This window comes from Palaemon carinicauda, chromosome 12, assembly GCF_036898095.1.
Source record: "Palaemon carinicauda isolate YSFRI2023 chromosome 12, ASM3689809v2, whole genome shotgun sequence".
In the NCBI taxonomy this organism is placed as follows: Eukaryota; Metazoa; Arthropoda; class Malacostraca; order Decapoda; family Palaemonidae; genus Palaemon; species Palaemon carinicauda.
In genome coordinates, this window is record NC_090736.1 from 6,503,563 (window position 1) to 6,516,062 (window position 12,500).

General features: G+C 38.2%; 1 protein-coding gene across 1 annotated transcript in view; it reads left to right on the forward strand.

The window, feature by feature from the left end:
* The window catches only part of LOC137650501 (retinol dehydrogenase 12-like), a 30,333-nt gene that overhangs the window by 8,975 nt on the left and 8,858 nt on the right, over nt 1-12,500 (forward strand). Inside the window, exons 2-3 of the mRNA XM_068383728.1 lie at nt 330-524; nt 6,040-6,228. Of these exons, the coding sequence (XP_068239829.1) occupies nt 330-524; nt 6,040-6,228 (384 nt within the window). The remainder of the gene's footprint in view (nt 1-329; nt 525-6,039; nt 6,229-12,500) is intronic.

The window sequence follows — 12,500 nt, forward strand, 5'->3', positions numbered from 1 at the left end:
ATGTTCATAAAGTGAGTAATATTTCGGTAGAGTCCCACCCAGCTCCATTACCACTTGCCAGTACATAGGAGCTTGATGTTTTTCTTTTTTCCCGAGCGAAGCGAGCCCACGACTGAGCAAAAACCATTAGATTTCGGTAATATTTCGATAGAGTCTAATGGTTTTTGCTCCGCAGTGCGCTCGCTTCGCTCGCGAAAAGAGAAAAACATTAAGCTCCTATGTACTGGCGAGTGGTAATGGCGCTGGGTGGGGCTCTACTGAAATATTACCCTATTTGGAACTAACATTGATTACTGTAATTATGACACTCACATTTCCTCTCTTCACAGCGGCTGTCATCACCTTCGCGATAAGCGGGGATCTGTTATCAACCTTTTTCGTCTGTGCTCTGATCATCCTCGTCCGTCGGGTGTTCGCCTGCTCGCACTGTCCGTCGCGCAAGAGGTTGGACGGGAAAACCGTCGTCATTACAGGATGCAATGTGGGCATTGGAAAAGAGACGGCCAGGGAACTGAGCAGACGCGGTGAGTCAAGTGATATCAGGGTTGCCTCGTTGGCCTTTTAATGCTACGGTTGATTAAAAGTTGGACTTTTCTCATTTAGAAAACCTGTCAACCCTGAGTGGATATCACAATGGGTTATATAATGAGGAGCCGATGTAAGTTCAGATTATGCCAGAATGGGTCAAATATTGAGTAGTTAAGTTGAATTTTATATATATATATATATATATATATATATATATATATATATATATATATATATATATATATGTGAACCTAGATATTTGTCTACCGTAGGTTCTAGAGCATTTAAATATACGGCCCCGAGACTATACAATAAGTTTCCACGAGACATCCGAATGATTGAAGATATTAAGGCTTTCAAGAGGAAACTGGAGTCTCTTGTTCTGTGAGTGCTTCGATAGTAACGATTTAACAACAAACGAGAAATATGCTGAGTGAAATGTTGAATGCTTTCAAAAGAACATAATAAAATGGCTGTGGAGGTCGTGTAGAGAGTAGAGTTCCCTTGCTGTATTGGACCAGAAAAACAGCCCTTTAACCACCTGGCCTAGTGATGCTCGGTTTAACTGCCTGGCCTACTGATGCTGGGCTTAATCTCCTAGCCTGAAGATTCTTGGCTTAACTGACTGGCCTAAAGATGCTTGGCTCAACCCCCTGGCCTACTGATGATTGGCTCAACCGCCTGGCCTACTGATGAGTGGCTCAACTGCCTGGGCTACTGATGCTTGGCTTAACTGCCTGGCCTATATATGCTTGGCTTAACCGCCTGGCCTACTGATGCCTGGCTTAACCGCCTGGCCTACTGATTCTTGGCTCAACCGCCTGGCCTACTGATGCCTGGCTTAACCGCCTGGCCTAAAGATGCTTGGCTCAACCGCCTGACCTACTAATGCTTGGCTTAACAGCCTGGCCTACTGATGCTTGGCTTAACAGCCTGGCCTACTAATGATTGGCTCAACTGCCTGGCCTACTAATGCTTGGCTTAACCGCCTGGCCTACTGATGCTTGGCTTAATCGCCTGACTTAATGATGCTTGGCTTAACCACCTGGCCTACTGATGCTGGGCTTCATCTCCTTGCCTGAAGATGCTTGGCTTAACAGACTGGCTTAAAGATGCTTGGCTCAACCGCCTGGCCTACTGATGATTGGCTCAACTGCCTGGCCTACTGATGCTTGGCTTAACCGCCTAGCCTACTGATGCTGGGCTTCATCTCTTTGCCTGAAGATGCTTGGCTTAACAGAATGGCTTAAAGATGCTTGGCTCAACTGCCTGGCCTACTGATGCTTGGCTTAACTGCCTGGCCTACTGATGCCTGGATTAATCTCCTTGCCTGAAGATGCTTGGCTTAACAGACTGGCTTAAAGATGCTTGGCTCAACCGTCTGGCCTACTGATGATTGGCTCAATTGCCTGGCCTACTGATGCTTGGCTTAACCGCCTAGCCTACTGATGCTGGGCTTCATCTCCTTGCCTGAAGATGCTTGGCTTAACAGACTGGCTTAAAGATGCTTGGCTCAACGCCTGGCCTACTGATGCTTGGCTTAACCGCCTGGCCTACTGATGCTTGGCTTAATCTCCTTGCCTGAAGATGCTTGGCTTAACAGACTGGCTTAAAGATGCTTGGCTCAACCGCCTGGCCTACTGATGATTGGCTCAACTGCCTGGCCTACTGATGCTTAGCTTAACGCCTGGCCTACTGATGCTTGGCTTAATCGCCTGACCTAATGATGCTTGGCTTTACCGCCTGGCCTACTGATGCTTAGCTTAACTGCCTGACCTACTGATACTTGACTTAACTGCCTGGCCTAATGATGCTTGGCTTAATCGCCTGACCTAATGATGCTTGGCTTTACCGCCTGGCCTACTGATGCTTAGCTTAACTGCCTGACCTACTGATACTTGACTTAACTGCCTGGCCTAATGATGCTTGGCTTAATCACCTGTCCTACTAATGCTTGGCTTAACTGCATGGCCTACTGATGCTTGGCTTAATCACCTGTTCTACTGATGCTTGGCTTAACCGCCTGGCCTACTGGTGCTTGTCTTAATCACCTGTCCTACTGATGCTTGATTTAACTGCCTGGCCTAATAATGCTTGGCTTAACTGCCTGGCTTACTGATGCTTGTCTTGACCGCCTGGGCCACTGATACTTGGCTTAACTGCCTGGCCTACTAACGCTTGGTTTAACTGCCTGGCTTACTGATGCTTGGCTTGACCGCCTGGGCCACTGATGCTTGGCTTAACTGCCTGGCCTACTAACGCTTGGTTTAACTGCCTGGCTTACTGATGCTTGGCTTGACCGCCTGGGCCACTGATGCTTGGCTTAACCGCCTGGCCTACTAACGCTTGGTTTAACTGCCTGGCTTACTGATGCTTGGCTTGACCGCCTGGGCCACTGATGCTTGGCTTAACCGCCTGGCCTACTAACGCTTGGTTTAACTGCCTGGCTTACTGATGCTTGGCTTGACCGCCTGGGCCACTGATGCTTGGCTTAACCGCCTGGCCTACTAACGCTTAATTTAACTGCCTGGCTTACTGATGCTTGGCTTGACCGCCTGGGCCACTGATGCTTGGCTTAACCGCCTGGCCTACTAACGCTTAATTTAACTGCCTGGCTTACTGATGCTTGTCTTGACTGCCTGGGCCACTGATGCTTGGCTTAACTGCCTGGCCTACTAACGCTTGGTTTAACTGCCTGGCTTACTGATGCTTGGCTTGACCGCCTGGGCCACTGATGCTTGGCTTAACCGCCTGACCTACTAATGCTTGGTTTAACTGCCTGGCCTGCTGATGCTTGGCTTGACCGACTATCCTACTGATGATTGAATTAACTGCTGGGACTAAAGATGCTTGGCTTAAGCGAACCGTCTGCTATGGTGTTTAACATAACTTAAAAATCTAAAATCGTTTTATTGTTTCTATGTATGCAGAAGCATATCGTACATGCTCTCTAGAAAATTTCAGCCAATTATTTTTACAAATAATAAAGATAAAGCAGTCTTTAAATGATGACGTCATCCTTACTGCGTCGTCTGCACGACTGAGTTCGACAGAATCGTCTTTGTAAGTCTATTTAAGTAAAGTATATGGGAAACTGATCAGACGAGGTATAAGCCAAGCTTTATCACTGGATCAGATATCAAGTACTCGAATCAAAGTCAAAATGCTGTCTAACTGGATGAAGAATTGAGCACATGACATTAGTTCAATTGCCATCAAAGTGGATCCAGTACTAAGCTGATAAGGCGAGTTAAAAAAGGTTCAACATTCGATAGAGAAGTGATCTGACTGAATAAGTTAAAACTACACCGTGCTAGATGAGGAATTACACTGTTAACATTTGCCCTAAAAACGGTAAAAATCTTGGAATAAATGTTTCCAGGATTTGCCATTTTGAAAACGGATATATTAACGTAAAGGGGTGACATTATGGTCACCAACCCGTTTAAGATAATAACAAAGTACGTACGTACAAATTGCGGTCGCCTGTATTTTTCTGAAATATGGCTGAGACCGATATATCTATACGGAGAATTTTCGAAATTCCATTTTTCAGCAAACAAGGTAATTCAGGTTAAAGTCACACTGGATACTGCATTACTACAGCAACACCACCTTCCCACTATATCGAAAAATAAAAATCTTTTCAACAATTTGGTCTGAAAAACGATCATCCAAAAACTCCATTGCTTCCTTAATGAGAACATAGATCATTTCTGGCTCCCAAATTACGATATTTCCAAAATTCTAGAAATCTAGAATTGCTTTTTTTAAACAGGAGAATTGACTATAGTGCACAAGTTCTCTTATGTTATTCTACAACAGCCATTTTTTCCACCCTTTTCAGTTCCACCATGACCATCATCACATAAAGACATCTAAAAGGGAAGTACAATCAGTTTGGAAATTTTCAGTAGTGCAATTTCATCTATTTCAGTACAGTAATTGGTTGTCGAAAATGCTCTGTTAAGCATATAGCTATTCTTGCTCATGTGAAAGTAAAAAATATTCCCGAAATAATGACCCACGATGCTTGCATACACATACACGGTACGTCTGCCAGAACTTGGGAATAGTGATGCAATGTTAATTTTGCAAGCGCAAAACGGTAGGGGTAAATGGCAGCTGTCTGAAAATTATGTGTTTTTATCCTCTCAAGTAAAAAGCAAGATTTAGATAACTGGTAAAATATAACATTGCTTTTGTAAAGAAATATACACTGAAAGAAAAAAAACCGTAATATTTATCAGAAATTTTCCGTAAACATATACTGTTCTCAACCGTATTTCAGTAAAATACAGGAGACCGTAATTTTACCTTACTTTGATATTATCTTTTACGGGTTGCTGACCGTTTTTAAAGCGGTAAAAACCCTGGAGTAAATATTGCCAGACTTTTACCTTTTTTTTTTTTTAATGCCATTTTTTAACAGTGTAGATAACACGAAGAATGACATATTGCTTTTGTTAAGAAAATATCTGGACGGATGTTCTGTAAAGTTGTTGGTAATTTCGAGCTATTAGAGTTAAGATGCACCATGCATGTGGTTTCTGGAGCTTTCTAATATGCAGAACTAAAATTGTACAACAAGCTCTCACTATAGTCCATTTGTTTTAGCGATGCATATTTGCACCGACTCGCAGCGGTGCCCTTTTAGCTCGGAAAAGTTTCCGGATCGCTGATTGGTTGGACAAGATAATTCCAACCAATCAGTGATCAGGAAACTTTTCCAAGCTAAAAGGGCACCGCTGCGAGTCGGTGCAAATATGCATCGCTAAAACAAATGGACTATAGACGCCAGAAGGACTGGCGATATAAAAGACTTCAAGAAGAATTTGAAGTTTCTTGTTCACAAAGGTCTGTGCTAATGGGGGATTTCATAAGTCGGGCTACGCTATAAAATTATTTAATTCAGGGGTTCTCAACCAGGGGAGAATTCCCCCATGGGGCGGGGGAGGGGGGGGGGATTTTTACGTTTTCATGGGGGACTACAAACTCAAACTGTCAGAATGTTGATTTATTCGAGTTTGGAATATTTTATATTTTGTTTATTCTTCTCTCGTACCTTATTTATTTACTTGTTTTCTTTCCTTATTGGGCTATTTTTCCATGTTTGAGCCCTTGGGTTTATAGCATCTTGCTTTCCCAACTAGGGTTATTGCCTAGCTTTTAATAATAATAATAATAATAATAATAATAATAATAATAATAATGATAATAATAATGATAATGATAATCATAATAATAATAATAATAATAATCATAATACCAATAATGATAATAATCATAATAATCATAATCATAACAACAACAACAACAACGACAATAATAATAATAATAATAATAATAATAATAATAATAATAATAATAATAATAATAATAATGGAGAATAAAATTTCTTAGTTCACACCAATCAACTATATGTATTTCTTACTGCAAATAATGTACATCTCATTAACCAATAAGAACCAAAATACTCCGTACTGACCTTTGACCTTTAACCTTTCGTAGGGGCCAGGATCATCATGGCCTGCAGGGACACCGTGAAAGCCGAGAGGGCAGCGGAGGATATTCGAAAGGACACTGGAGGAGAGCTGATTGTTAGGAAGCTAGATCTGGCGTCGCTGGCGTCCGTCAGGAGATTTGCCGAGGATGTCAAACTGAAGGAGAAGAGGATTCATATGTTAATCAATAATGCAGGTAACGTTTGTGATTACCCAATTTGAGTAATGTTTTTAGTGATTAAATAGTAATGAGGGTAAGGCATGTGATTTTATTATTATTACTATTATTATTATTATTATTATCATTATTATTATCATAATCATAATCATAATAACAATAACAATAACAATAACAATAATAATAATAATAATAATAATAATAATAATAATAATAATAATAATAATTATCATTATTATTATTACTATTATTTTTATTATTATTAATCTATAACCCTAGTCGGAAAAGTAGGATGCTATAAGCCTAGGGGCCCCAGCAGGTAAAATAGCCCAGTGAGGAAAGGAAACAAGGAAAATAAAATATTTTGAGAACAGTTACAACTTTAAATAAATATTTCCTATATAAACTATAAAAACTTTGACAAAACAAGAGGAAGAGAAATAGGATAGAATAGTGTGCCCGAGTGTACCCTTAAGCAAGAGAACTCTAACCCAAGACAGTGGAAGACAAAGGTACAGAGGCTATGGCACTACCCATGACTAGAGAACATTGGTTTAATTTTGGAGTGTCCTTCTTCTTCTAGAAGAGCAGATTACTTGATCAAATGTTTTTAAGTTGAACATGCTGACATAAGTGTTTTTATAGTTTATATTATGAAACATCTGTTTTGATTTTGTTACTGCTTTTAGAATATTTTATTTTAAATGTTCATTATTACTACTATCGTTTATTTATTTCCTCATTTCCTTTCCTCACTGAGCTATTCTCCTCTGTTGGAACCCTTGGGCTTATAGCATCTTGCTTTTACAACAAGGGTTGTAGCTTAGCTAGTAGTAGTAATAATAATAATAATAATAATAATAATAATAATAATAATAATAATAATAATAATGATGATAATAATAATATTAACAATAATGATAATAATAATAAAAATAATAATAATAATAATAATAATAAATAATGATAATAATAACAATAATGATAACAATAATAATAATAATGATGATGATGAAAATAATAATAATAATAATAATAATAATAATAATAATAATAATATTGTAATAGTTACAAAACAATAAAGCAGTTAATAGATGCATTCATGATTCCTTACTTCTAGTGCATAATCTACAACAAAGATAAAGGTTTCGTTTATCAAGCTAGATTCATGCTTTTCAAAGCCCATTACTAATATATAGGGCAATGTCATTGTCCCTTGCCTCTGCCATTCATGAGTGGCCTTTAAACCTTTCATGTTGCATAAGATTTTTCATAACCCTGACCATCCTTTATATTCAGATCTTCCCGGACAATTCTATCCTGTTCGTAATACTAGGCAGGCAGTTAATTCTAATAGCCAGGCCTTCTCCATCATGAGGCTCAATACTACACAGTATTCTAGAAGTTTTATTCCAGCTGTTACCAGGTTGTGGAATGATCTTCCTAATCGGGTAGTTGAATCAGTAGAACTTCAAAAGTTCAAAGTTGGAGCAAATGTTTTCATGTTGACCAGGCTGACATTAGTCTTTTTATTGTTTATATATGACATATCTGTTTTTGACGTTGTTAATAGTTTATATAGGACATATCTGTTTTGACGCTGTTACTGTTTTTAGAATGATATATTGTTAATTTATTCTCATCATTTATTTATTTCCTTATTTCCTTTCCTCAATGGGCTATTTTTCCCTGTTGGAGCCCTTGGGCTTATAGCATCTTGCTTTTCCAACTAGGGTTGTAGCTTGGCTAGTAATAATAATAATAATAATAATAATAATAATAATAATAATAACAATAATAATAATAATGTGTAATGCCATTGCAATTGTGGCTACGCGAGCTAATTTAGTTTTGCAGTTTTAATAAAACATTAAAGGCTAGCAATTCCTTTCCAAATTGCTAGGGTAGTTTTAATGAATGTAGGAGATAGAGAGAATTCTAATGTAGCATTTGCATCTTAAGTCATAGAACTAATTCTAGGCTACTCAAGGTAGAAGGGTAGTGATCGGTGTATATTTAATCTAATTCTTTTACTTCACCTTTAAGATTGCACATAACTTTAATGTAATATAATATAATATTGTATTATATAGATAGTAATCAGTTTGAGACTTGTTGATGGTATAAGTTTAATGCTATAGTGCTATAATAGTACAATGTAAATTCAGTCTGAGATTCCATTTTTTTTTTCATCAATGATTGTACAAAATATATTGCATTCATATATTAAAAGTTGGACCACAATTGTTTAAAGGTTTAAAGGCCGCTCGTGAATGGCAGAGGCAAGGGACAGTGACATTGCTCTATCAAGCAGGACAATGTCCTAGAGATTGACTATATATACATATGATCAGCGCCCAAGACACCCTCCACCCAAGACAGGACCAAGGAGGGCCAGGCAATGGGTGCTGATGACTCAGCAGATAGACCTATAGGCTCCCACAAAACCCCCTATCATTAGCTCACAAGGACGGTGAGGTTGCAGCGACCAAATGAGCTAACGAGTTTGAGCGGGACTCGAACCCCAGTCTGGCAATCACCAGGCAAGGACGCTACCACCAGGCCACCACAACCCTTCTGTACATTATTGCATGGTTGTGGTTGATAAAATAGCTATCTATCTATCTATCTATCTATTAGTATCTTTAATGGTGTATTTAAACCATTCTGTATGAATCTTGAATTTATTTGGTAATATTGCAGAGCTGACACTCAAATTTTATATTTGATCTTTCAAATTGGGTAAAATGCTAAAATACATTTTCTATATTCCCCTTAATGCATTTCTTATGCTAACGAGACATTTCATACATTAACCTCAACGTATAATTTGGTAACCAGACCTCTATCTCGTTCCTTTCAAAGGTTTTAATAATAGCTAAGAATCTATTATACTAATCTCAAAGAGTTTATATGCTAAATAGCGTATTTATACATACAAAGAATAACAGTAATATATTCATACTTAGGTACTACCTTTATTTTAGGGTTATGGTGGCCGATGTGGTAACGTCCCTGACTGGTGATCGCCAGACTGGAGTTCGAGTCCCACTCAAACTCGTTAGTTTCTTTGATCGCTGCAACCTCATCATCCTTGTGAGATAAGGATGGGGGAGCCTATAGATCTATCTGCTGAGTTATCAGCAGCCATTGCCTGGCCCTCCTTGGTCCTAGCTTGGATGGAGAGGGGGCTTGGGCGCTGAGCATATATATAAATGGTCAGTATCCAGGGCATTGTCCTGCTTGCTAGGGCAGTGTCACTGTCCCTTGCCTCTGCCATTCATGAGCGGCCTTTAAACATTTAAACCTAAGCAAGACCAGTGTTGTAGGATGCTGGCCAGGGTTTGGTCAGTGGCAAATGTAATTGAAAATGTCATTGCATGCTATCTTACATCAGCGATTAGTCGAGTTCGGATAAAAGAGGAGGGACGAGAGTAGTGGTAAAACCTTTCCAACAAATTTCAAGTCTGCTGGTATTTAGAAATGTTAGGTTTGGTCAATTTTTGGATGGGTGACCCTAAATGAATGCCAGGCGTCAATAGCTCAAAAGGTCCCGTGAAGATCGCTCAAAAAAAAAAAAAAAAAAAAAAAAAAAAAAAAAAAAAAAAAAAAAAAAAAAATGGTTTATACAATGGTCGAGTCTTTCTTAGTCAAAATATACATTTTGCGTAATTGTTGAAGTTAGGGGCATGAGTAAAACCTTTTCGAAGCATTTATAGCATTGAAGCGACTAGTACACCCAAGGCAGCAGCAGTCGTCACCAGTAATAGGCAGAATGAAATGGAAAAATGAAACACTTGTTTGTATATTATGAAAAGGGTTTAAACTCGAGCTTGTGCCATGTAGCCATTACCTTAAATGCTGCTGCTTTTTACCTTAGATTACCTTAAAACTTGTTCCAATATCCATGAATTTTAAGCTAGAAAAATCCTTAGAAATACCTTGAAAACATGAAAATTACCTCAAACTAAGGTAATTACCTTAAAAGTTTAAACCTTGAAATTTATGACAACCCGTTGGGAGCATATTCCAGCGAGTCCCCGAGAGATTCCCGGAGCAGCAGCATAATGCTCCGAGCGATGGACGCTCCAGTGTTGGCGAAAGGCAACAGAAATATTTTCGGGAACAAAGTCCAACTTTTCCCGGATCCGCTCAGAGTCGCGGGGAAAATTTGGGTCGAAATATTGGGTTGTAAAACCTCTGGTTACTTCGAAAATAAAGGGAAATTCTTTCCTGCCTGGAATGGATATATGAAATATTGTCGTTTGCTTTCATGAATTTTTTTGGGAATATTTTCCCTTTTTTCTGATAAAGTATAAAATGTATTTTTCTGATGAAGTCAATTTGTAGACGGTGGATGAATGGAAAATTCTGCCATATGCAATCACATTTTTTTTTCTTTTCTGTTTCCTCTTTTCAACATATGAACTTTCGGTTCTTTGAAAGATTGTTCTGGATGTTGATGAAATTGTAGGCATGCTGTTTGTGAACATGTGTGCGACTTTGACTTTAATTTGTATTATAATAATTGTCTTGTACTGTATGTACGACAGCCTCAGTCTCTGAAAGTGTGAAAAGTGGTATGCAATTCCCGTAGATTTTAGAACGTTTCTAATTTACATTATGGTAGTTTATCTTAAATATGAACCAGTTAATGATACACATCATTATTGTCTGTCAGCTTGATAGAATCATAAATGATCCTACAGTTAACTAATAATAATAATAATAATAATAATAATAATAATAATAATAGTAAAAATAATAATAATAATAATAATAATAATGATAATAATAATATAAAAATATAATATAATATAATAATAATAATAATAATAATAATAATAATAATAATAATAATAATAATAATTGGGAAACAAGAATCCCGTATTTTTAGAATCCATAGAGTATATACGATTTAAGATATATCTGTCACTCTATCTCTCTATCCATGGAAGCCCGAGGTCTTATAGTCAAGCTAGAGCGCCTTGGTTCGATTCTTGCACGTTTCGTTCAATTTTTTGTTCATTTGTTAACCAAGTATAAGCACTAGATGCCGTTCTTGGTAGATACTCGAATGCGGTGGGTTGTAGCCAGGGAAATTAAGGGCGGGATGCTTGCAACTTCATTCCAAAACACTTGTGAAATAAACGAACATTTTGATTTAGTTTAATGAAATTGAGGAAATTGAAGAAAATGAAACCAATGAATTGATGAAATTATAAACATATTGTTCAATTTGTTTTTATTTATTCAGCAACTCCACTTTTTTATATTTCTTCAGACTTCCTTCTTTTTGCATTTAAAGGTTTAAAGGCCGCTCATGAATGGCAGAGGCAAGGGACAGTGACATTGCCCTAGCAAGCAGGACAATACCCTAGAGACTGACCATATTCCATATGATCAGCATCCAAGCTAAGCCCCCTCTCCACCCAAGCTAGGATCAAAGAGGGCCAGGCAATGGCTGCTGATGACTCAGCAGATAGACCTATAGGCTCCTCCAAACCCTTCATCCTTAGCTCACAAGGATAGTGAGGTTGCTGCAACCAAAGGAAGTAATGAGTCTGAGCGTGACTAATCCCAGTCTGGCAATCACCAGGCGGGGACGTTAACCACATAGGCCACCACAACCCTTTGAGCCATTTGAATAGTACACGAATTAAAAGTCCTTAACTGAAGAGAAGGAAATGCATATCAGGTTTATGGTAACTACGAGACGCATTATTTGCGTAACTAATCTAGAGGGAAATTAGAGGCGCAAGCTGCGTCTGTCTTCAGCATTCGCTCCGTCGGATCCTCTAGTCTAGAGTCTAGACAGACATCCCATCCAAATGAATTCGCTGTAGCTTAAATGAGACTCTGCTTTGTATTCTGCTGTTGTGCCACAGAGCAGCATCTTTTCTCAAAGGTCTCCTGAGGATTTTCATCTTTATCAAGAGGGGAAATAGAGGCTATAATGGCTTGCTTCAGGTCACACTATATTGGAGGCATATCATTCTTTCCCCCGAATATACAAAATAGACAATGAAGATGATGATGAATGATGATAATAATGATGATGATTATCTTTATTATTATCATTTATATAAATGTGAAATTAGGGAGAGTGTGCCCAGCGCCAGATATCTCTGGAGATAGGGAGAAGATTGTTGAATTATAGGAGAAGGAGAATGTACTAAGATGAGAGGGTTATTAGGCGTTATGTGCACACCATGAGTAGTAATGCTTCATATCGACATCTAATTATTATTATTATTATTATTATTATTATTATTATTATTATTATTATT